General features: G+C 66.0%; 6 protein-coding genes across 6 annotated transcripts; 3 read left to right on the top strand and 3 right to left on the bottom strand.

Moving 5' to 3' along the window:
- Positions 1 to 413: 413 nt before the first annotated feature.
- On the bottom strand, positions 414 to 1199 carry EMIHUDRAFT_242187 (hypothetical protein; the record flags this gene model as incomplete). The annotated part of the gene is made up of 3 exons (XM_005772671.1): positions 414 to 515; positions 585 to 719; positions 849 to 1199. 3 exons carry the CDS (start codon positions 1197 to 1199, stop codon positions 414 to 416), a joined length of 588 nt encoding a protein of 195 aa, XP_005772728.1.
- A 4422-nt stretch (positions 1200 to 5621) lies between these two features.
- EMIHUDRAFT_369160 (hypothetical protein) lies at positions 5622 to 6016 on the top strand (the record flags this gene model as incomplete). Its single annotated transcript, XM_005772670.1, has 1 exon — positions 5622 to 6016. A coding segment is annotated over one exon (395 nt), but the record flags the coding sequence as incomplete, so codon positions are not given.
- A 313-nt stretch (positions 6017 to 6329) lies between these two features.
- EMIHUDRAFT_117648 (hypothetical protein) lies at positions 6330 to 8711 on the bottom strand (the record flags this gene model as incomplete). Its single annotated transcript, XM_005772669.1, has 2 exons — positions 6330 to 7542; positions 8569 to 8711. 2 exons carry the CDS (start codon positions 8709 to 8711, stop codon positions 6330 to 6332), a joined length of 1356 nt encoding a protein of 451 aa, XP_005772726.1.
- Positions 8712 to 12106: 3395 nt separating this feature from the next.
- On the top strand, positions 12107 to 12620 carry EMIHUDRAFT_369159 (hypothetical protein; the record flags this gene model as incomplete). Its single annotated transcript, XM_005772668.1, has 1 exon — positions 12107 to 12620. A coding segment is annotated over one exon (514 nt), but the record flags the coding sequence as incomplete, so codon positions are not given.
- Positions 12621 to 14172: 1552 nt separating this feature from the next.
- EMIHUDRAFT_242180 (hypothetical protein) lies at positions 14173 to 15657 on the top strand (the record flags this gene model as incomplete). The annotated part of the gene is made up of 4 exons (XM_005772667.1): positions 14173 to 14701; positions 15018 to 15151; positions 15353 to 15389; positions 15446 to 15657. 4 exons carry the CDS (start codon positions 14173 to 14175, stop codon positions 15655 to 15657), a joined length of 912 nt encoding a protein of 303 aa, XP_005772724.1.
- Positions 15658 to 17502: 1845 nt separating this feature from the next.
- On the bottom strand, positions 17503 to 20584 carry EMIHUDRAFT_458582 (hypothetical protein; the record flags this gene model as incomplete). Its single annotated transcript, XM_005772666.1, has 7 exons — positions 17503 to 17872; positions 18373 to 18443; positions 19277 to 19412; positions 19483 to 19530; positions 19601 to 19730; positions 19820 to 19882; positions 20080 to 20584. Coding segments are annotated over 7 exons (1012 nt in total), but the record flags the coding sequence as incomplete, so codon positions are not given.
- Between the last annotated feature and the right edge of the window lie 3499 nt (positions 20585 to 24083).

Genomic DNA, 24083 nt, shown 5'->3' with positions numbered 1-24083 from the left:
CCAAGCATGGCCACCACGGCTAGGCATCCTGATCCTCGTACGACGTGTGTGTGCTCTACGCTGTAGCCTCGCTCAGTAACATCCCGCAAGTTACAGTCAGTAACCGCACGCCCAGGACCGGGGAGAGCTAAGAAGCGCACCCAGTTGGCCAGACGATTGGTATCGGGTTACGGGAATACCCGAAAATACCCGGAAACCCCCAAGTATATTTTCGTACCCGGTTTTTTTGCCACATTTTCTGCTCTTGCTGTGGCCGCGCTGAACAACAGTGTAACAACAGTAACAAACAGTAACAGCATGGGCTGGGATGAACACTTGAACAACGTTGAGGATTTCAGCCAACAATAGCGCAACTGTTAGGCCCCAAATTAACGTTAGGCAACCCTACTCCAATGGCATGCAGACTGTATATATCAGTCGTCTCGCGCGCTGCCCGGCGGCCCCTCCTCCTCCATCCTACCCTCGTCGAGGTCTCCGCCCACCCAGCGCGCCATCTTCACCCCGATGAAGAGCGCCTACTCGCAAGAGGCCCGCTGTAAAGGGCAGTCCTCGCACCCTGGCGCTCGGCCAACGGCGGACTCTACACGCGCCGAGCCGCCGGCATACGCAGACCACACCGCCACCGCCAGCAATCGAGCCGGGAGGCGGCCCCTCAGCCAGCCACCCAGCGCCAGCCACCCGCCGCCGGCCGCGCTGCCGAGCACGCCTCCGACCAGGATCTGCGCCCACGTGTGGTAGCCAGTCACGACCCGAAGCAGCGAGGTGGCGGCGGCGGCGGCGGCGAGCACGGCGGTCGCGCCCGCCGAGCGGAGGTGGGAGGCCCACGCCGCGGCCGCGAAGCTGGCGACGAGCGCGTGCGAGGATGGCATGCCTGGGTCTGTGAATGGGGCGCCGGCGGGCCGTGCCTGGTTGATGGCGCGCTTGAGCCGCTGCGTCGCAAACGAGGCGCCGATCGCGCCGACGACGATGTACGGGCTGACCAGGTCGCGGCGCAGCGCGACGGCAGAGGTCTGAGCGGCGACTACCAGCCACTTGGTGGCGGCGTTGGCGGCGTACACAATCTCCGGCGGCTTTCTGGCAAGAAGCGAGTCACGGTCGGAGAGGCACGGGACGGCGAAGCGGGCGGGCGGCGGCCGCGATGGGCGGAGGGACACGGCGGCCAAGAGGCTGGGAGCGGCTTGCAGCAGGACCAAGAGCATCGACCTGAAGCTAGACTAGGAGCGACGGCGACGACAACCAACGAGGGGGGGGCGCACGACCAGGCCGACGCTTTTGGGGGGCAAATAAATAAAGCGATGCGGCCCATAGGGGAAACCTGGAGCGCGGAGCTAACCCTCGGAGACCCGTGTTTACCTTAAGGCCCTTGCCCTGCGAATGCGCACCCCCCCTAGCTAGGGGTCAGGGCTCTCTAGCCCGTAGCCCGATCCCGATCATCCGGCCCGCTGGGTGCGCTTCTGAGCTCCCCGGCCCTGGATGTGAGGCTGCCGACTGCACTCCAAGTGCTCCAAGGGCCCGGGGCTATAGGGCTCTCTAGCGAGAACCCGACTTGAGCGCGGTGGAGCTGGCGGCGAGCTTGGCCGCCGCTTGCAGCTTCGACTTGACCTTGACCCACTGCCCTGTGGTCGGCACAACCTTGTCCGACGGGACAGACAGGTAGAATGGCTCCGTCGTCAGACGTCACCCACCTCTCCTTGGTGATCGGCCTCTCAAAGTTGCGCACCTGCCGCGCCTCTGCCCCCTCCAAGGCCGGAGTGGTGTGCACGGATCCCAGTTGTGGCAAACGCCGGCCGCCACAACCTGAGGGCAGAAGTGGGGCTGCTGGGTCGGTACCCCGCGAGGTAAGACTAGTGCACCCCGCGCGCACCTGGCGTACGAAATCGGACTGCCCCATTCGTGACGCCTTGGACAACCAGATCTCCTGCTGCTTCAGAGCGTTGATCTCTGCTGTCGTCACCTATGGGGAATGTGTAGCGGGCACGGAGAATCGAGCAGAGGGCGAAATGCGATGCGAGGGGTCCGATCGCGCCTCCTGTGTGTCAATGTACCTCAGGAGCGTATCGTGTGGAGCGGCTTACACACACAGGCCGTGACGAAGGGCGGGATGGGTGTCTAGCGTGCAGCATGGTGCGGGGCGTCGTAGGGCAGTCTTTTGGTGGTTGGCTGTCGTGATTGGTGATACGTGGCGTGGAAATTGAGACGAGCAAATTCGAAGGAGGTGCGCTCCCGCTAGCAAACGTCCTGCTGGATGCCGCGAAGTGCGCGGGGCTTTTCGAAGCAGTCGTCGGTCGGCGTTCGGAATTAGCAGCTCTTGGAGCGCTGTATACAGGTCTCTTTCTTTTTTTGAGCGAGTTGAATTTGCAGTCAAATACACGCACACTCCGCACCGCACTTGGCGCCTGCGCGCCGGGCGGGGCACGCGCCTGCGCCCCCGCCCTGACGCGGCCCCCCGCCGAAGAACGGCGAGAACAATGAATGGACGGGCACGTCCAATTGCGGATTAATTACCTTGAACCACCGCCGTAGTAAATCCGATTGCAATTGGACGCCCGTTGAGGATGTGAGGGAGATCATCACTCCCTCGACTGAACTCTGCTTCCCCCATTCCCACAGTCACCGGTGCTCAACACAAGGGTGTCAAGCTGCACCCTCGAAGAAGAATTTGACGCATCAGAAGAAGAAGAATGTTACAACAAAACTCTCTCGCACGACACCGGGTACGGCACCGGCACTACAAGAAGAAGAATTTAATCACTCTCACCAGATCACAGATCACTCTCACCAAGAAGAAGACACAGAGGCGCAGAGGACGGACGACAGACAGCACGCCAGAGACGAACTCGCAGGCGACGTAACTCGCAGGCGACGAAATCCATGTCGCGCTCTGCGCGTACCAAGCTGTGGCTACTGCTGCTCATGCGGCAGCAGCCGTCGACTGCCTCGTGGCAGCGGAGGCGCGCCGGGAGGCGGAAGCCGAGGCGGACGCTCTGGCAGCGGCAGAGGAGGAGGCGGCCGCCGCCGCGGCGGCGGCGGCTGCGGCGGCTGCGGCTGCGGCGGCAGAGGCGGCGGAGGCGGCACTGGCTGCCGTCAAGGCGAGGCGCGCGTCAGCGGCCGCCGCGAGGGCCAAGGCGGATGCCGACTAGCCGCGCGCAAGGACAGCATCCAAGTACAGTACTGCTGTTGGCGCCGGCGCACGGATCGTGGTTATTGTGGGAGGAAGGCGGGAGGACTTTTTTGGGAGAGTGGAGCCCAATGTCCCGTGGTCTTGCACAAGTTGTTCTTGCTGGGGGCTCCGCGAGCTCCGCACCACCCGTGAGAACTGAGATAGGTCATGCCAGATGTACGCGGCTTTAAACGGGGTGTACGTGGTTGAGTTCACAGCGATTGTATCTTCGCCGGGGAACACTTGACGGTCGCGGCCTTCCGACTACTTGGAATCTTCGCCTGTCCGCCTCGCTGCACATCGGCACAGGGTGCGCACACCGGTTGCTCGGCCCTGACGCCTGAGGCCGCCGGAGTAGGAGGGGTCTGGGTTACCTCTACCTCTGAGGGCCTACGGCCCTCTTACCTTTACCTCTGGGCAGCCGTGGGCCCTTTACCTCTACCTCTGAGCGACGTAGCCGTGATTTACCTGTGTGTGATCTCGAGTGATCTCGCTTGGAGTGATCTCGCATCTGTCATTTTCGAAAATCGTAAAGTGCAGCGCACGTTCGGCGAGCGCTCGACGGGCTCGCACTCACAAGCCCAAGCGCCATGGCACTGCCAACCCCAGATGGGGACGTTGCTCTTGATCTGGATCTCAGTACACTGCCGGATGAGGCTGGCATCTATTGGCTGCAGCGCGAGACGGGTGCCCTTCCGGATAACCACCTTCTCGTACAGCAATGCTGGGCTCCATCGGTCTGCAATGCTGGGCTCCATCGGCCGCCCGCCAACGAGTGATGAGCTGCCCACGCTGCTGGCCTGGCAACGGCAGCTCATGAGCCTCGCGTCGCCGGTGCTGCAGCGGCTCGACCTTCTCTCGCTCGGCGCGGTCGGCGTCCCCCTCACCCAAAGCCTGGAGAGTTGTGTCCACACGCGCTAGGATAGACTCAAAGTCGACGAGCTTCGCTCGCACCTCGACGAGCTCGCGCATCTGCCGCCCCTGCTCGGCCGAAGGCACGCGAGGCGCACACGATACCTCCGGGAGCCGCAGGTACTCGGCCAGCGCCCGGGGCGTGGTCACCTTCGTCTCGTCGAGCGCCTCTGCGCTCTGGCAGCACGCGTTTGAGGACGGCATTCCCCAAGTGGCACTGGAGGGCCTGGCGCAGCTTGAGAAGGTCCATGTCGCCTGGCGCGAGGAAGGAGTCGGCCGTGATCTCTTGTCCGAGGTCCTACAACGTGAAAGTCGGAGCGGTGACTCGCGGTGGGGAGAGGCGGAGGGACGGAGAGGGGAGGAAACACAGTGAGCGTGAGGCTGTGCGTGGTTGTCGGAGACTCCGTGCGGCTGCGCGATGCGGTTTGCCAGCACTGTCGAAAGTCGGATCCGGTGGAGGATCAGTGAGTTACCCGCTTAGGATTCCTACTTGAAGACGCCGCATAGAGTTTTCTTCAACTAAACGAGGAAGAGCAAGGGCGAGAGAGGGCAAGGGACCGGGCGCTGGCATACCAGGGGGGGCAGGGTGGTGGGCGGCGACCGCCGCATACCGTCCTACGGCGGGGACTATCGCTATGCCAGGGAAGACAAGGGCGTTGAAGTGCAGCTGCTGCTGTTCGAATCGTTCGGCGGGTTCGGAAAGGGGGTCCGTGAGATCCTCCGGAAGGCGGCGGACGTGCTACAGAACAAGCTGACGCGGGCCCAGTACGTCGATGAGGTGACTTGGACCACTAAGAATTGTTGGGGCTGCAGAAAGAAGCAGCGTATCTCAGTCGTTCTTCACACGGCAATCGACAAGTACTCGCTTTCTTTTATGTCCCACCATGCAGAGCGCATCTCTCTCTCTGTTGTGCGAGGCGTGAACCGCGCCATTCGCTCTCACCTGGCAACCCTGTCTGCACGTCTCGCGCGCGCGTGAACAGGGCTCCAGGCCCCAAATGACGTGTGAGTGTTAGAGTTGTTTGGTATTGCTAAAAATCTCTCTCTCTCTCTCGGCAATCGCAGAGCAGGTCGTGAATGAGCTTGCCTATGGCGGGGGCGCGGGCGGGTGCACGGAGCTAAGTGCCTCGCCGCCCTCGCAGGAGTCGCTTAGGCGGCTCCCGTGGTGTACCTGTGTTAGTGCCAGTGCGAGCCAGTCCCGTGCCCAGTGTTGTGCGAGAGAGAGATTTTTTGCGAGGGTTTTGCTTACCTGGTAGGGCGGGGCGGCTCTTGCTACATGACGACGATCACGATCAAGTACTGGCCCATCTTGGCCCGCGGCTCTGGCCTGTACCGCATGATGGCCGAGAAAGGCCAAGATTTTGAAGTCATCAACGACATGAACCAGTTTGGCTGCGCCCTCTTCGGCGCCGAGACCACCAACCTCGCGCCGCCCATCCTGGTTGACGGTGAACTCACGATCTCGCAGAGCGTGCCATGCCACCTCTACCTTGGGCGCAAACTGGGCTACGACGCCGGCATCGACGTTCCTGAGGTCGCGATTCAGTACATGGAAGACCTAAACGATCTGCACACCGAGCTGAACCGAGCGGCAAACCCCTCGGGCTCCGCTGCCGACGATGTGGCTGAGCTCAAGGAGCTCATCACGGGAGGACGCTTTCTCAAAATCTTGTGCGCCATCAATCGGAGCATCAAAGGCCCGTACTACTTCGGCGCGGAGCCGACGTACGTGGACTTTTACGCTTGCGGCGTGTTCGAGATGTGCGAGGGCAAATGGCTGACCCCTCTGACCCCGTACTCGGGCGACACCATCGCGGAGCACGCGCCAAAGCTCAAGGTGGTGCTGTCGAGCATCAGGCAGCTCGGACTCGAGAAGCTCCCGAAGGTGCCTCAGGTGCCGCCTGCTTTCGTGCTCTCGGCGGAGCGGTGTGCCACCTGGGGCAGGTGAGTGTGTGAGACACGACCCGCGCCCCCGTGTCGCCTGTCGCGTGTGCTGGGTGCGAGCCTCGGGTCCTCGCCCGTCGACCGACTGTACGTCTATGCTTACCTTTTAGAGTGTGTAGAGCCGTAGGTCTGAGTTGTATCGCGCGCGCGGCAAAATCAAGAGAGGGTGCCCACTTAGCGGCCCCCGCGCCCCGGCGGTCTCGCGCATCGGCTCCTACTCCGGTGTCCGGAGTCCACGCGAATTCCTTTTCTTCGCACGACATCGTCAGCACCAGCCGCAACCCCCTCCCCCCGTCCGGCGAGCCCCCTCCCTTCACGCAGCGGCGTACTTGCGGCACATTCCGCGCACGAGCACGTTCGGCACTAGGCGCGTGTGCTCTAGCACCGCGCCGCTCATCGGGTCGGTGCGCTTGCCCCTCGCGAACCACTTCTCGATGGCCGCCCGCTCGTAGGTTTGGCCAGCCGCGTTCATCACCGGGTCCGTCATGACCTCGAAGGAGAGCGGGCACTGCAGCTCGGGCGGGACGTCGCTCTCTGACGCCGGCTCAGGGGGCTGAGCTGCGTCCTGCAGAGAGACGGTTGCAAACGCCTTAGTGACTGGTACAAGGCGCTCCGCTGCCACCTGTGCCCTCTCTGCTGCCTGTACCGCCTCTCCTGCCTCTGACCCGATCAAGCGCTCGATGGCGCCGACCCGCTCCTCGAGGCTGCCCTCGGTCGCCGCGCCGATGCTCGCCTCCAGCCGCTCGACACGCCGCGGCAAGTCCCCGCCGCCGCCGGTCGACTCGCTGCTCACCGCCTCCTCGCACCGCGACACCCGACGCGCCAGCGCCTCCTCCGCATCCGCCTCTGACCGGCGCAGCGCCTCTGCCAGCTCCGCATCCTCGCGCAGCGCCGCCCGCTCCGCCGCACCCGCTAGCTCTGCTGCCTCCCGCTCCGCCCGCCTCGCCGACTCCTGCTCAGCAGCCAGCTGCGCCGCCCTCTCCTCCTGTGCGCGAACCTCTGCCGCAGCCCGCGCCCTCCGCTCCTCCTCGAGCGTTAAGGCAGACGGCGCCCTCTTGGCCTCCTTCTTCTTCGCCTTGGCCTCCTTCTTGGCCGCCGTTGCCTCCGCCGCCTTTGCGCGCCGCCTCGCCTTCTCCTCCTCCGCCCTCCTGTCCGCAGCCTCCTTCTCGCGCCGCGCCGCCTCTGCCTGAGCGGCTTTGCGCGCCGCCGCGGCCGCCCGCTGCTCCTCTCGCTGCGCCTCCTCTGCTGCTCGCCTCTCCGCCTCCCTCGCCCGCAGCACCTCCTCTGCTGCCGCGCGCTCAGCGGCTAGCTTCGCCTCCGCCTCCGCCGCAATGGCTCGCCTCTGCTCCTCCAGCGCCGCCGCGTCCGCCGCCCGGCGCGCCTCGTCCGCCACTCGCTCTGCCTCGCGCCTGCGTGCCGCCTGCTCGCGCTCTCGCGCCGCCGCCGCCGCCTCCCGCTCGCGCTGCTCGCGCCGCCCCTTGGCCTCGAGCGCCTTCTCGGCCGCCTTCTCGGCCGCCTCCGCCTCCCTCAGCGCCGCTGCGTGCTCTGTGAGAGCGCGCACGCACCCGGCGTGGTCCGTTTCAGGAGCACTGGCGGCGTCGGCAGTAGCTAGCACCTTGGCCGCCTCCTCCTTGGCGATCTGCAGCGCCGTCATGCCGTCTGCAGAGCGAGCCTTTGCATCTGCGCCAGCCCGAAGCAGGCGGAGCACGGAGGCGGGGCAGCCGATGTAGGCGGCGAGCATCAGCGGGGTGTCGCCGTCGCTGTCCTGCGGGTTGACCTCAGCGCCGTACCGTATCAGCAAGTCGACCACCCGCTCGTGGCCGTTGTAGGCGGCGCGCATCAGCGCGGTGCTGCCGTCGCTCCTCTGCAGGTTGACCTCAGCGCCGTGCCGTAGCAGCAACTCGCTCACCCGCTCGTGGCCGTAGTCGGCGGCGAACATCAGCGCGGTGTGGCCGTTGCTGCTCTGCAAGTCAACCTCAGCGCCGTGCCGAGACAGCAGCTCGACCACCTGCTCGCAGCCGTTGCTGGCGGCGCACATCAGCGCGGTGAGGCCATCGCTGTCCTGCACGTTGACGTTCGCGCCGCGCCGTATCAGCAAATCGACCACCCGCTCGTGGCCGTTGTTGGCGGCGGCCATCAGCGTGGTTTCGCCGTCGCTGGTCTGCAGGTTGATCTCCGCGCCGTGCCGAATCAGCAGCTCGACCAGCCGCTCCTGGCCACTGCGGGCGGCGGTCATCTCAGCAACGTGAGGCCGCTAACGCCGCCTTGCTCGTACGTCGCGTCGGCCCGCCCGCCGCCGTCAAGCCACGCCAGCACCGCCTCCTCCTCGCCTCGCTCAGCCGCTAGCACGGCCGTGTGGGGACAGCTCCCGGAACCAGCACAAACCATCCTCTTAGGTTCCGGCACTTGGGGGGGGGGGGGGAGGTCTCTCGGGGGGGGGGGTCCTTCGGGTCCTCCCTGCCTGCGGCTGGTCTTTTCGTACATCCTCCTGCTGATTTCCGCAACGTCCTGCTCCCTCCCTCGTCTCGCCCTGCGCGTCTGCTCCGCCTCACCAAAGTCGAGGAACGCCTGCGCCTCTTCCGTCTTGCAGATCCGCAGGCTCTTCTCCGCGAGGCGGACGGCGCTCGCGTGGTCGCCCGCGTCCCGCGCGGGCCTTGGTGAGCGCGTCAATCGCGGACTCGCGGTTGGCCTCCATGGTAGCGGAGAGGCGCGACAGGGGAGAGGCGCACGCTGCCCGGTCGCGCCAGGCGGCGCTGCGGCCTAGGCTGGGCCAGAGAAATAAGAAACCAGTTTTTCTCATGTAAGCCTGCTGCCACCTCGCGAAAAAAGAAACGGCGTCTATGTTAAGAAGTCTAAACTCACATGCCGCACAACGTGAAGGCGCCGGCCAACGTCGTGAAGGCGGCGGCGACCGGCAAAGTAGGAGTGCTGCGGGCGTGGCTCAGCAGCGACGTGGCCGACGTGAACGCGGCCAACGCAGCTGGTGACACGCTGCTGCACATCGCCGCCGGCAACGCCCACGAGCGGGTGGTCGAGTTGCTGCTGCGAGGCGGCGCGGAGATCAACACGCAGAACAGCGACGGCGCCACCGCGCTGATGCGCGCCGCCCTCGCAGGCCACGAGCGAGTGGTCGAGTCGCTGCTTCAGTGCGGCGCTGAAGTCAGCCAGCACGACGGCACCGGCGTCACCGCGCTGATGGGCGCCGCCTTCAACGGCCACGAGCGGGTGGTCGAGCTGCTGCTTCCGCGCGGCGCGGAGATCGACCAGCAGGACAGCAAAGGCGTCACCGCACTGGCTATCGCCGCCTCCAACGGCCACGAGCGAGTGGTCGACTTGCTGCTTCAGCGCGGCGCGGATGCCAACCTGCAGAACAGCTACGGCTGGACCGCGCTGATGCTCGCTGCCCAGGAGGGCCACGAGCGGGTGATCGAGCTGCTGCTTCAGCGCAGCGCTGAGGTCAACCTGCAGAACAGCTACGGCGGCACCGCGCTGATGTACGCCGCCGGCCAAGGCCACCACGCCACCGTGCGCCTCCTGCTGCGGGCGGGCGTGGATACAAATCTGCGCTCTGAGCATGGCAAGTCCGCGCTGCAGATGGCCAAGGAGGAGGGCCACGCCGAGTGCGTCGAGGCCTTCCGGCAGCACATCGCGGAGGTGACTGCGAGCCACCGTGAGGCTGCGGCGGACGGCGAGGGCGGCGCTTCCTCGGTCGTGGCGGCGGCGGGAGCGGGGGTTGCGGCCTCTTCCAGCTCGCTTGGCAGCCTTCCCAACGAGGCCATGGATGCAGCTCTCCAAGGTGAAGAGGCGGAAATGCTGACGTGGCTCGACAGCGGCGGGCGGGTCAATGCGACGTGCGTGGTAGGCGATGTGAGCGGCATCACCGCGCTGATGATCGCCGCCGGCAGCGGCCACGAGCGAGTGGTCGACTTGTTGCTGCAGCACGGCGCGCAGGTCAACCTGCAGAAGAGCGACGGCGGCACCGCGCTGATGCTCGCCGCCGACCAAGGCCACGAGCGGGTGGTCGAGCTGTTGCTTCAGCGCGGCGCGGAGATCAACAAGCAGAACAGCTACGGCGGCACCGCACTGATGGTTGCCGCCGTCAAAGGCCACCCCGCCATCGTGCTCCGCCTGCTGCGGGCGGGCGCGGATACAAAGTTGCGCACTGAGGACGGCAAATCCGCACTGCAGTACGCCAGGGAGCAGGGCCACAGCGAGTGCGTCAAGGCCTTCCGGCAGCACATCGCGGAGGTGACTGCGAGCCGGCGCGAGGCGGCGGCGGGCGGCGCGGGCGGCGCTATCTCGGGCGAAGCGGCGGCGGGAACGGGGGCCACAGCCTCTTCCGGCTCACTGGGCAGCCTTCCCAAAGAGGCGATGGACGCGGCTGCGAAAGGCGAAGAGGCGGCGGTGCTGGCGTGGCTCGACAGCGACGGGCGGGTCAATGCGACTTGCCGGGCGGGCGATGTGAGCGGCGTCACCGCGCTGATGCTCGCCGCCAACAACGGCCACGAGCGGGTGGTCGACATACTGCTGCAGCGAGGCGCGGAGATCGACCTGCAGGACAGCAATGGCAGCACCGCGCTGATGATCGCCGCCGGCAAAGGCCACGAGCGGGTGGTCGATTTGCTGCATCAGCGCGGCGCGGAGGTCAACCCGCAGGACAGCAATGGCGACACCGCGCTGATGCACGCCGCCGCCAACGGCCACGAGCGGGTGGTCGAGCTGCTGCTTCCGCGCGGCGCGGAGATCAACCTTCAGAACAGCTACGGCAGCACCGCGCTGACGGACGCCGCTGGCCATGGTCACGAGCGGGTGGTCGAGCTGCTGCTTCAGCGCGGCGCGGGTGCTAACTTGCAGGATAGCGACGGCGACACCGCACTGATGCTCGCCGCCTACAACGGCCACGAGCGGGTGGTTGACTTGCTGCTGCAGCGCGGCGCGGAGGTCGGCCCGCAGAACAGCACTGGCAACACCGCGCTGACGTTTGCCGCCGGCGAAGGCCACCCCGCCATTGTGCGCCACCTGCTGCGGGCGGGCGCCGATACGACGGCGTTCAATGCGAGCGGCAGGACGGCGCTGCAGCTGGCCGAAGAGAGGGGCCACAGCGAGTGCGTGCGCGCCCTCGAGGAGCACGCGGCGGCGCAGTCAGCGGCGAAGGAGGCGGCGGAGGCAGCGGCGAGGGCGGTGGAGAGTGCGGCGGCAGAGGCGGAGGCGGCGCGGCATGCCGAGGCGCTGCTGGCGGAGGAGGAGGCGGAGAAGGAGGCGGGGCGCGTCAAGGAGAGCAAGAAAGGGAAGAAGAAGAAGAAGAAGAGCGGCAGCGGCGAGGCCGTCGTCTCGGCTCCGGGCCCCAGCGGCACCGCCGCCTCGGCGCCGACACACCTTCCTCCAGCCGCGCCGCCCCTGCCGGCCGACGCAGCCGCCATCGCCGCGGCGGACGAGGCTCTGCAGCAGGCTGTGACCGCTGGCGTGTACGAGGGCGTGGCGAGTGCGCTGGAGGCGTGCAGCGGCGTCGCGAGCCCGGCCGTGCTGGTGGCGGCAAAGCGTGCGCGCGACAAGCTCAAGGAGGCGCGAAGGCGGGACAGCCAGCGCTTGCGCAAGGCGCATGGCGCGGCGATGGGCGCGCTCAAGTCGCTCGACACAGCGGACAGCCCCTCCGCGCTCCGAGCAGGCATCGCTGCCGCCAAGGCGCACGTGGGCGTGCTGCCGGCGCTGAGCGAGGAGGTTAGCGCGGCGGAGTCGAAGCTGGAAACTCTGTCTGTCGCCGCCGAGAGCAGCACTACCGCTCCGCCCATCGAGGTCAACTTGTCGGACCTCGCCGCGGCTACGGACGGGTTTGCCGATGGCAAGCTGATCGGCAGCGGCGGATTCAGCCGCGTCTACGAGGCGTCGGCCGACCTCCACCTCTCCCTCTCCGCGCCGCCGCAGCTGCGCCACCTGCCGCTTGTCGTGAAGCGGGCAAAGTCGGGCCAGTCGGGCGGCTTGTCACGGGCGGAGCTCGAGGTGAAGCTTCTTAAGGCGGTGAGCCACCCGCACCTGCTGCCGCTGCTCGGCTACTGCCTCTCGCCCGACGGCGTCTGCCTCCTCTCGCCGCTGATGCGCGGCGGCTCGCTCGAGGCGCGGCTGTGCATCTCGAATCCCGACCGAGCGGCGCAGCTCCGGCGGCTGGGGATGGCGGAGGCGCCGAGGCCGCTGACGTGGCGACAGCGCGTTTGCATTGCGTGTGAGGCGACCGAGGCGCTCGTCTACCTCCACTCGAAGGGCATCGTGCACCGCGACGTCAAGCCGGACAACATCCTGCTCGACGAGAAGCTCACCGCCGTCCTCGCCGACACTGGTTTCGCCAAGGACCAGCGTCCCGACGCGTCTGTCCGCTGCCGCTCGACCGCCCTTTACATGTCCACGGGCTACCTCTGCCCCTCCATCTCCAAGGGGGGCGAGTACTCGCCAAAGACCGACGGCTACGCGGTCGGCATCACCCTCCTCGTCTGCCTAACCAACCGGTCCGAGGTGCAGCTGACCGACCGGTGCGAGGAGGAGTTTGACGAACTCTGGACCAACATCGACGCGTCCCAGATCGCAGACGCGGCGGCGGGGTGGACCGCAACTGCTGCGCGCGCGGTCAAGGACCTTGCGCAGGCGGGGGACGGGCAGAAGAGCCTCTGCCACAACAGCCTGCGCAACCGCTGCACGCTGCCCGGGGCGCTCACGACGTTGCGGGCGCTGCTGTCTAGCGGTGCGGGGGCTGAGGAGGCTGCACCGGCACTTGGAGACGAGGCCGCCACCGCAGCCGTTAGCACCACCGGCTACGAGCCTTCGCTGCTCTCGGTGCAGGTGCGCGGCATGCGCACGTCCGGCGACGCGCAGGCGCGCATCCAGGGCAACATGCTGCTCGCCTTCAACACGCTGATGCCGCGCCTCGACAGCGTCTATGCCTCGCGCGCTGCGGCGGCGCCCGACGGCTTCGAGGAGCGCATCAACTTTTGGCACCGCGAGTGCGGCTTGCCGACCGAACTTCGGAGCCAGCTGCACTCGCTGCGCATCTGGGCAAACGCGGCGAGGCACCACGACGCGGCGAGGTGGAGGAGGGACGGGCCGCGCAGCGAGGGGGAGGCGTCGCGGCTCGTGGCCGCGGTGACGGAGGCGATCGGGGCGCTCGAGGCGGGATGACAGCCACCGCGGAGCCGTGGCCGCCGCCCTCGTCGAGGCGCTCCGCTCCCCCGACGCCGCCAACCGCGACTACTCCGAAACGTCAAACTCCGTCGGCCTCTCAAGAAACTCCGTCGGCTGCAGCGTGTGTGTTCGCTGGGAGGCGCTGTGATGTGTTGCACGCCTTTCCTCAGTGGGCCGCCTCAACAGGAGAATGTGTGTCGTCTGATGTGTCACTGTGTGCGTCACATCAGTTTTTAGCAAGCACGGTCGATCCGTCAAAGCGATACACTCGTTCCTATCACATATTCTCCCACCCGCCGGGACGCAAAACGCTCTCGACGAGAGCCACAAGAAGGCGTCCGCACAGCAAGCCGCTCGTCGCACGTCGGACAGGCGTGCTCGCTCGTCGATGTCGGCGAGCGCATGGCGCACGCTTTGGACGGTGGCGAAGCCAAAAACACCGGCAGTGGCCGTCCGCTGGCGTGAGCGGCGGCGGTCGAGACCTCACCCTTCGCGCCGACGACCCAACCTCACGAGAGAGAGAGAGAGAGAGAGAGATAAAACTTCTGTGATGCCATGCGTGACCTAGTAGTGTCCCCAGCTATGGGCGTGTCCACGTTGGAGCCAGGTGTGGTGTGGGCGCGAGAATAGCTCCGCCGTTCATGGAGGCAACCGATGCGAGTCGACTGGTGTGTGTCGTCGTGGTTTCGTATCAAGAATTCTCTCTCTCTCCAACCTCACGAACCCAACCCAACCCAACAACCCAACCCAACCCAAAAAGCACGATTCTCCTGTTGGGCCCTCAGGCTGTGCGTGGTTGTCGGAGACTCCGTGCGGCTGCGCGATGCGGTTTGCCAGCACTGTCGAAAGTCGGTGGAGGATTAGTGAGTTACCCGCTTACTCGAAGAATTTTACAACGGCCAGAGAAAGCCAAACCCGACTTCTGGCGCCACTCTGCTGTCGTCTACGGGCGAGGGGCAGCTCTGGTGCCCGCGCCGCCGGCATCCGAAATGGCTTCTGCCGTGACGTCTGCGCTTGCGTGCGTGGCCCTGACGGTGCTCGCGACGTCGCAGTCGCTGCTCGTCGAGGCCGCCAAGGCGCGCGGCGGCGGCAAGATCCCATACGACACGAGCGCGGCCGTGCTGCTGACTGAGGCTCTAAAACTCGGCATTGCGCTCTGCACATGGCTGTGGCAGCGCAAGTCACTCAACTACACGGGTCTCGAGAGCTTCCAGCTGGTCTCGTGGCCGACGGCCGCGTACGCCGTGCCCGCCACCTTCTTCATCGTACAGAATAACCTCGTCTTCCTCGCGCTCTCTCTGCTCGACCCGCCGACCTTCCAGCTCTGGGCGTGCTTCAAGATCATCCCGGTGGGTGTGCTCGCGCGGCTGATGCTCGGACAGCGGCGCTCCTCGGTGCAGTGGGTCTCCCTCCTCCTCCTCTCGCTCGGCATGGGCGTCACGACCACTAAGCAGGACTCCGGCGCTGGCACCAAGGCGACAACAGAGAACAATCCAACAGACAGTCAGAGTGGCAAGAGTGGCACTCCGTACGCGGTGACTACCACCCCTGCATCTCCCCAGACATCTCTCCCTACCCTCTCCCCACCAGGCGGCCGCGTCTGTCGCCCTCGGCATCTCCGTGCTGCTCGGCAGCGGCTCCTAGACGCAGAAGACAAAGCCGCCCTGAAGGGCATGGGGAGAGACGCACGCCACGCAACTCCACGGCAGTCGCCGTAGTCCCACCCCTCGCGTTCGCGGCGATGCTCCGAGTCTGCTGCATTAGACCGTACACTGACGTGGCGTGTGCACGACGCACCGCAAACCAAGAGTGTTGCCTCTTCATCCTGCGGTAGGCAACGGGTGCCTCTCTGCCCTCTCGTCCGTGCTCAACGAGTGGCTGATCAAGGTGCAGGACCCGCGCGCGCCGCTCATGTTTAAGAACATGCAGATCTACTCGTGGGGCGTGCTGACTGCGGCGGCCTACTCGGTGGCCGGACCCTTCCGAGACCCTTCCGAGACCCTTCCGAGACCCTTCCGAGGCCCTTCCGAGACCCTTCCGAGACCCTTCCGAGACCCTTCCGAGGCCCTCCTCCCACCCTCCTCCCACCTCTCCTCCCTACCCTCCTCTTTGCCTCGCTCGCAGCTGTCTCGCTCCGACTCGGCCGCCAGCTGGGCCGCCTCGATGCAGCATACGCTCTTCACCGCCCCGCTGGGCGGCCTCGTCCGTGCTCAACAACTCTTCACACCTCCAGCGACTCCACACGCCTTTGGCCGCGATCAGGCGGCCTGATCGTCCTTAACAATGCGGCCGTCGGGCTCTGCGTCTCCGCCGTGCTCAAGTACGCAGACAACCTGACCAAGGGCTTCTCCACCTCTGCCTCCGTGCTGCTCGCCTCGGTCGCCTCCTCCGTCGCATTCGGCTTCGTGCCGTCGCGCGCCTTCCTGCTCGGCGCCGCGTTCGCCTTCTACCTCCACCCCGCCCCGCCCTTCTGACGCCTTGCATTTCTTTTTTAGGGGCCGCTGTGGTCTGCATCGCATTCTACCTCTACTTTGGCGCGCACAACGCGGTGCTGCTCCAGCACGACGAAGAGGCCGAGCGGGGCCGCTCCCCCTCCGAGAGCAGCACGCTCCTCGCAGCACCAGACCCTTCCCCCTTCCCCTCCAGAGGAGGTGCGAGAGTGTGACGATCTAAAATAAATAAAAACGGACACCTCTCTACTGTGAGATGGGTAAAAAGGAACAGGCCCCCGCCCTTGCGATCTTTGTGCAGGGTTCTTTGTGGGTGTGGTCGGCGACTAGCCGGGGTCGTCCTCCCGATGGGGGACTAGCACTAGCCGTCTTCCACATGGTCCCTCGGGTCCCTGCTGCTCCTAATCTCTTCGTACATCCTCCTGCTGATCTCCGCAAAGTCCTGCTCCCTCCCTCGTCTCACCCTGCGCGTCTGCTCCGCCTCACCGTCTTCTGCCCTGCGTCGTCTGGCGACGGGTCCTCCATAGTCGGTCGAAGTCGCCGCCCTCCTCGTGCCTCTTCCCAACGTTTCCTCGGCGGCCGATGCCGTCTGCTCCGGCTCCCCAGTCCCCGGGTCTGCCCTGCTCTCGTCTGCGCTAGTTTCTGCTTCGTCCTCACCGGCGTCTCTCCTCTTCCCTCTCCCCTTCTTGTATGCTTTGCACATCGCGTCGATTCCTGTTCGCGTGAGCACCAGCCTGAAGCCCGCCCAGCATCTGAACCGCTCCCTAAGTCGAAGGAGCATCATCAGTCTCACCCACTTCGCTCTCTGCCCACCGTCTCCGCTCCCTCCCGCTTGAGCCGCCGTCGCGGCCCTCGTTCGTCCCACTGGCTGTTGGCCTGTTCCCACGTTACCTCCATTATCCCTCCTCCTCCGCGACTCCCTCAAGGCTGGCCGGGCCTCCTTCCACCCAGCGAAGAGCTTCCTCAGCCACTCGATGTGTTCCTCTCTCTTCATTATGCGCGCCGTAGCCTCATCATTGAGCTGGATCCACCTCTGCACCGCTCCCGTCGCCGCCTCGGCCACGACTTGCAAGTTGTGACGATCTGCCGCTTCGGCCGCGATGAAATAAAATCTCACACAAACATATATCAAATTCTAGAAAACTGAGAAAAAGGGGGCCAGACGGAGCGACGGCAGCAGCCAGCACGCTCCTAGAAGAAGACGCTTCCCGCCCTTCGGCTTCGCCCCCTCAGCTTCGCCTTCCCCTCCACAGAGGAGCCGAGGTCAGGTGCGAGAGTGTGACGATCTGCCGAGCTTCGCCCTTCGGCCGCGATGAAATATGTGTATGTATTTAGGGATCGTGAGTTTTGGACGGTGGGTGGGCGCGTCCAAGCACCAAGGGTGGGGGGGGGGGAGTCAGGGGGATCAGGGACCCCGCTCGCTGGCGACGGGAGGTCACAGAACGACGGGTCGAACGACGGGGGTCGAGCCCCCCCCCTCCGGCTCCGCCGGTCGAGGCGGCGGTCGAGCGCGGACGGTGAGCGCGGGGCCGAGGTCCGCCTCGCGGGCGTGGCGGAGTACGGCCCGAACTACCTGCTGCCGCAGGCCTCGGAGTCTAGACGGCGCCGCGGAAGCGGCTGCGCGTGCGACGGTGCGCCAAGGCGGCCGCTGCAAGCAAGGAGGCGGACGCGGCCCAGCGCTCATAGAGAGCCGCTGAGAGGAGGACACGACGCGCGCATCTGGCACCACGCCCGCGGCTGACGCTGACGCCTGCTGAGGCGTCAGCCCCACCTTCGGGCGCCTCGGCGTCGCGCAGCAGAGGCCGCGGCGGCGTCTCGACCCGACGCCGCGTGAGGCAGGCGGACTTGCGCTCGCGGGAGTGGCTCAGGGTATATATCAAATTCTAGAACTGAAACGGTGACGGTGTATGAGTACACGTATGTCGTTGCGGTGGGGGTGGGGAGGGGGTGAGTGTGTGAGTGTGTGAGTGTGTGTGTCTCACACTTTTGAGTGCGATCGCGTCGCCGGGAGTGACAGGCTGACACGCGCGTAGAGACAGCACCGAGGGAGCCCCGCGCCGCCCGCGCCGTGGCCCAGCTACATCTCATGGACGCACGCCATGCTAAACGTGACGGAGGGAGTAGCCGCGCGCCGGCCAGGTGTTGGGAGGGCGGAGAGGGGCACCTAGTCGTCGAACTCGTCAAAGGAGGGCGGCGCCGGGTCCTCCTTGGCCATGAAGCCCGCCGCCTCGCGCGCCGCCTACGGTAGGGCAAAGGGGACGTCTCCACACAGACGAGGGTGGTGGGGCAAGAGCTCGGGCAACCCTCGCGACTCCACGGCCAAGGACAGGAGCTGGCACGGCGCTCAGAGTGCAAGGCCCGGTGCGCGTGGGTGAGTGCTGCCGGATCCACGGGGAGATGTGGGGAGATATGGGGAGATAAGGGGTGATCTCGAGGTGAGCGGTCTGCCTGCCGGATCGCCTCCTTCTCCGCCTGCTTGGCCTCGAGCTCCTCCTCGGCGATCCGCTCGTACCGCACGGCGCCCTGGAGGGGAAGGGGAGGCGGCGGTGGCGGTGAGGAGAGAGGCAGCGGGGGAAGCGGCGCGGGGGGGGAGGGGGGAGGGGAGAGGGACCTGCGAACGAAGCTTGTCTCGCGCGGCGCGGTCGATGTCGGACGCAAAGGTGCGCACCTACAGAAAAGAAAAAACAGGTCCGCCGGACGAAGAAACACGGCGAGCGCGCCGGGAAAAACGGCGCGCACGTGCGCCGCGATGCCGCCGTACAGCTTTTGCAGGTCTTCGACCAAGTTCTTCTCCTCGTCGAGCACGGTGCCTGCAGGAAGGGTGGCGGGAGGCGTCACGGCCAGAGGTCCTCGACCAGCGCCTCCTCCTCGTCGGGCACGCTGCCGCGCGACGCGACGACGAGCTGCACGCCGGCGGGCTCGCCGCCCTCGGCCGGCTGCTCGAGCGCCGACCGCACCTGGACTCAGAGTGAGCGCTTCCTCACGAGCCATTCATACCCCTCGGCCGGCCGCTCGAGCGGCGGCCGCGCCTCGACCGCCCGCTCGTAGGTCCAGTCGAGGGAAGACTGGTTGTGGACGAGGAGGAGCCGCACCTGTTCACAGCGGGAGGTGTGAAGAGACGCCCTGCTGGTTGTGGACGAGGAGGAGCCGCACCTGTTCACAGCGGGAGGTGTGAAGAGACGCCCTGCTGGTTGTGGATGAGGAGGAGCCGCGCCGACGGCGCGACGGCGCGCAGCTGCGTCCACGCGAGTCCGGGCGACCAATCGGACAGGAAGAAGTGCGGGTCCACCTAGGGTTGGGGCTAGGGTTGGGGCTAGGGCTGGGGCTAGGGCTGCTGGTGTGTTGGCGGTGTGGAGCCGGACAGGAAGAACGCACCTTGAAGCGGCAGCCCGCCTTCTCGTCCGACGGGTCGACGTGCTCGCACCTGAGGTGCGCCGAGGTGCGCCGAGGTGCGCCGAGGTGCGCCGAGGTGCGCCGAGATGCGCCGAGGTGAGGAGGCGGGTCGGCGTGCTCGCACCGGTTGGTGAAGGTGATGGCGAGGTACTTTGCGTCGCGCTGCAAGCCGAGCTGCTCCGCCAGCAGGGCAGCGAGCGGCTCCTGGTGCCATCGACATCGCCTCATCGCTCGTCTCACGTCCTCGCACGGCCAGCAGGGCAGCGAGCGGCTGCCTGCCCGCGGAAGTGGCCCGCCTGGTGCGGCGAGAAGCAGAGCCGCGTGGTCGGCATGTCGGGGTCGTAGTCCCAGAGCACGAGGCCCGCCACGCGGCCGGGGTGGCGCGCCTGTGGAGTAGTCATCATTCACCGGTTGGGACTAACTAACGAGCCCCGCCACGCGGCCGGGGAGGCGCGCCGCGTAAGCGACGGCGACGGCCCCGCCCATCCCCTTGCCGCACAGCACCTAACACACAGACAGACACGGCTCGGCCGACTTCTTCTCTAGGACCGCCCCTCCCCTCGCCGCACGGCACCCACGGCCGCGTGAAGGCGCCGCCCCAGTCGCGCCCGTTGAGGGAGAGCCGCACCGCCATCTCGTGCAGGTCCTCCACCAGCGCGTCGATGCCGTACTCGTGCCGCGGCGAGCGGCTGGTGTCTCCGTGCCTAAACAAACACCGCGGCGGGTAAACAAAGAAATCGTACTGCCGCCCGCGGCGAGCGGCTGGAGTGTGTCCGCGCCTAAACAAAGACACCGCTGCCCTTCGAACAGAAAGCCGTCCTCGTGCCGCGGCGAGCGGCTGGAGTGTGTCAGCGCCCTCGCAGGTCGAGCGCGAGGACGCGGAAGGAGTCAGCCAGCGGCTGCGCCACGTCATCCCAGATGTGGCACGAGTCACAGACGTCGTGGAGCAGCACGACCGGAGGCGCCTGCTCGCACCCCACTCGAGGTACCGGCCGAGGAGCTGTCGAGGAGCTGTCTAGGAAGTGTCTAGGACGCGCCTGCTCGCTGCCCCACTCGAGGTACTTGAGGACGATCCCGCTTGGCAGCAGCATCGTCCGCTGCTCGCCGCCGCGGCCGGGCCCGTCGTGGTGCCCCCACATCTTGCGGTTGAACTGCACCGCCCGCAGGTCGTTGGCAAACGCGACGTTCACCATCGGGTCGAGCCGCATGAGACCTTGGTTGAACTGGTTGCAGTGGGCGCGGCAGTACTCGACGCTGTACTCGTAGGCCGCCTCGGACGTCTCGATCTCCGCCACCAGCGGGTCGGCGGCGCCGTCCTCGTCGTCGAGGAGGTCGTAGCTCTCCGCTGGCAGATACGCCTCGTCGGGCGCAGCCGCCTGCTTCCGGCGGCCGACGCTGCGAGCGGCAGCGCTCGTGTTTGACGCAGGCTGAGAGAGGAATCCCTTTTTGAACTCGAGCGACATCGAGCGCCGTGGCGATCGAGATGGGCGAGCGTGGGAGCCGTCCGGCGCAAGGCAGCAGACGCGACGGCCGGGGCGGTGGAGTCGGAAGCAGCCCACCTCTCGCCAACAGCAGAAAAAGAAATGCCGCGCTTCTTTTTCCCATTTAAATAAATAAATAAACAAAGTGCAATGGAAAATCCAAAATCCAAATCGCAAACATAGAAACCCAAACACACACAGCCACGTGGCATAGGAGAGCAGGAGGTGAAAGGAGGTCAGCACAAGTCCAAGGACGCACGAGCGAGAAGCACAGCAGAGCAGACAGATGACGATCACCACCCAGCGCACGACCGCCAACTCTCCGGCGCAGGCCGAAGAACCGAGTCCAATAAATAAAAACGGTCAAACTCTGAGACGAGATGGGATTTAGGGACATGTGTCCCCGCCCTGCACGATCTTGGTGTGAGGGATCTTCAATCCGTCCCCTCACCCCCTGGTCACTACCCGACACTAGAAGAGCAGCAAGAGTTGGGGCTGCGGCTACGGCTGCGGCTACGAGAGGGGCCGGGGTCGCGGGACTTTTTTTGCGGGACTTTTTTCCCATTTACTCCGTGAGTGTGATTCCTTTCTTTCTTTCTTTCTCGCGCACTTCTCTCTCCACTTCAACCCTCTCCGAGGTGGCGGCCCGGAAAAGAAACAACCTCTCCGCGTGCCTCAGGATGCGCGCGGAGATCATGCATCCAACGACCCGCAAAAAAAAAGGCCCGTGTCTCGCGGCTTCGTGGACCGCACCTCGTCGACCGCCCTCGCCAGCCGGAACACCTTCTTGTGCAGGTACTCCGGCAGCAGGTGGCGGGCGGCCAGCAGCGCCGCCTCGTAGAGAGGCTCCCAGTCACCTCCTAGACACCTCCCATTGAGTCGCGCCGCTTCGTCCTCTCGCGCTGGAGGCGCAAGTGGTGGCTGTGGGGCGGCGGGGACACGTGCGAGAGATGGCCGAGAAATTGCCGAGAGATGGCCAAGAGATGGCCGAGAGATGGCCGAGAGATGGCCAAGAGATGGCCGAGAGATTGCCGAGCCCGCGAGTCCCAGGAGGCGTCGTCGCCGAGGCGCGCGGGCGGCTCGAGAGGCGCGGCGAGCGAGACCCGCAGCGCGCCGTTGGCGTCAAAGCCGAAGCGGCGCACGAGGCGGTGAGACGGGCAGGATACCCTGTGCGTCGAGACGGCGCCAAGCGGGCCGCCCGGTCCGCTCCGGGAGGGCGGGTCGGCCGGTATCTCGAGCGCGTGGAGCACCACCCCCTCCCAGACGTCGCGCGGGAGGAGAGGCGCGACGCGATTCCGGAGGAGGCACAAGAAGAGCGCGGCGTCGTGCAGCGGGCGCAGCCAGAAGGCTTCAAGCGACGAGCCCAGCGGCCGCGCCTCAGGCACCTCGTCCATCGGCAGCACGGCGGCGGCGTCCCGCAGCAGATCGTCTGTGGCGAAGAGCACCTGCTCAACGCACCGCTCGACTGTGCGCTGCCGGATGTGGCGCCCGCCCGTGATGCTCCGCGACATTCGGATGAGGCTCGAGAGACTGCGCGACCAGTCGTCTATCTCGAGTAGCCGGCGCGCGCCCTCAGAGAGCTTGACGCGCTCGCTGCTTTGCGACGAGCAGTGTGGCGTGGTCGGCATAGCATTGGCCGCCGGAACGGAGCTGAGGACGAGAGCGCAAAGACAGCTGTCGTCAGCCTTGCCTACCCTGTGGGCTGTGGGCCGCACAGTCGCCGCGACCAGCATATGCGACGGCCGAGCACAAAAAGAATTTTGTGTCCGCCTCGCACAACACTGGGCACGGGACTGGCGCGCACTGGCACTAACACAGGTACACCACAAAAAGAATGTTGCACCAGAATTTGAAACTCAACTCCACATTGAGGACGACTGCGTCTGGAGCCCGCCGACATCCGAGGACGGAGGGTGGCCGCCGGCGCCGCCCCTACCGCCGCCGCGCTAGCTTTGCGTCTACCACCTAGGAGTACAGGGAAACAAACAACCTCTCTTTGAGGTAGGTAGGTAGGAAGGTGAAGAACAGTCTTTGAGCAAGGTCAAGGAAAAGAAATATCGTCTATCTCCGCCTAAGGAGAGTGGGACTCGACCACCTCACCACAGAAGAGGCGACGGCTCGCGCGCGGGAGATCAAGTTTGTCCAGGCCTCGCAAGCTGGCACATCGACTACCTAAGGGCTTAAAGGCATCACACTACAAGGAACGCGGCTGAGCTGACTCCCTGTAGGGGGCGCCTCGGTGAACCAGGGACTAGGATCGCGCAGACGACACAGGGCGTGCTGCGCCCCGCGCGCGATCCCTGGCACAAAGGAGGCTGGGCTGCTGAACTTAGGATGCCTGCGGAAGGCTGGCGAGAGCCGGCGACCCACACCCGCAACTCATATTTATCACAACAAGCCATTATGCCCCAACAGGCCCCACCACCCCACCCCTAGGCAATGTAGCGCACATGTCTAGTCCGGAGAGGACGGGGGGGGGGGGGGTAGGGGATAGCACTGTGCCGAGTATTTTGGATTAAAGCAAATTTTTTTTCTGGAGAGGGCGGAGGGGTAGAGGGGTGGCTGAGCCCTCTAGCTCTCCTTGATTTCCGATACTAGAGCCATACCCCCTCCCGCCGTTTTAGGCCGTAATTTAGGGCCTCCCCACCCGCTATGCCCCTAGATGGCGTTTCCGGCATCTAGGATGCGCATATCATCTGTAGATGGTAAGATGGGGGAGTCGCCGCCCCTGTGCCCTGAGCCTCTGGGTGCTCTGACGGGGAGGTCGTCGGCGGAGCGGACAGTCGGAGGACGAGGACGAGGATGACGAGGAAGGAGGATCGAGGGGTGCGGGTGGCGGGTGGACGCGCTGCGCGTGTAATGATATTTTTGAGAGGTCGTCGCGCCGTGAGACCCGAGACTTGCGCCACTTTGAGATACGGCTCTTGGCGCTGGCGCGACTCTTGCCGTTGGTTGACTGGCGCGAGAACGCTTCGCGTTTTGCAGCGATGCGAAACAACCCAGCACCCGCACGCGCGCTAGTCGGTGACCATGGCAGGGTCGGCCTCTGCGACGTAGCCAGCGTAGAAGTCGAGCTTGTCGCGCACCACCCCGAGGTTCTCCTCCATCGAGCGGCGGCAGGCGTGCCACGCGGCCGCCTCCTCGCTCCACGCGCCTAGACGTCAGCCACTCCCGAGATGAGAGGGGGCCCGCCTTCCGGGGCGCCTTGCGCCGCCGCCGAGACGGAGGTCGCCGTGCAGCGCCTCGTCGCGCTCGAGAGAGCGCCGCTGCGCCGCCGCCTCGCCGCGCAGAGCCTCGAGCAGCTGCTCGGCAGACTGCCGCACCGAATCCGGGGTACGCGGCGCAAGCTCGCCGGCCGCCGCGGCGGTGGTGAAGGCGTAGAAGTTGGCGACGACGGCGCAGTACCTGCGCGCCGCGCGCGCGCGCGTGTGTGTGTGCGGGGGGGGGGGAGCTGTGTGCAGCAGCGCGCGGTGCGTGCGTACGTGCGTGCGTGCGTGCGTGTGTGTTGCGTACAGAGGGGCCGTCGGCTGCCAGCTGAGGACGGGGATCCTCTAGATCTTCACCCCAGGGATGCAA

This window comes from Emiliania huxleyi (assembly GCF_000372725.1).
Source record: "Emiliania huxleyi CCMP1516 unplaced genomic scaffold EMIHUscaffold_353, whole genome shotgun sequence".
NCBI classification, from domain to species: Eukaryota; Haptophyta; order Isochrysidales; family Noelaerhabdaceae; genus Emiliania; species Emiliania huxleyi.
The sequence above is the reverse complement of the archived record's forward strand: the minus strand, read 5'-3'. Positions and strand labels throughout refer to the sequence as shown.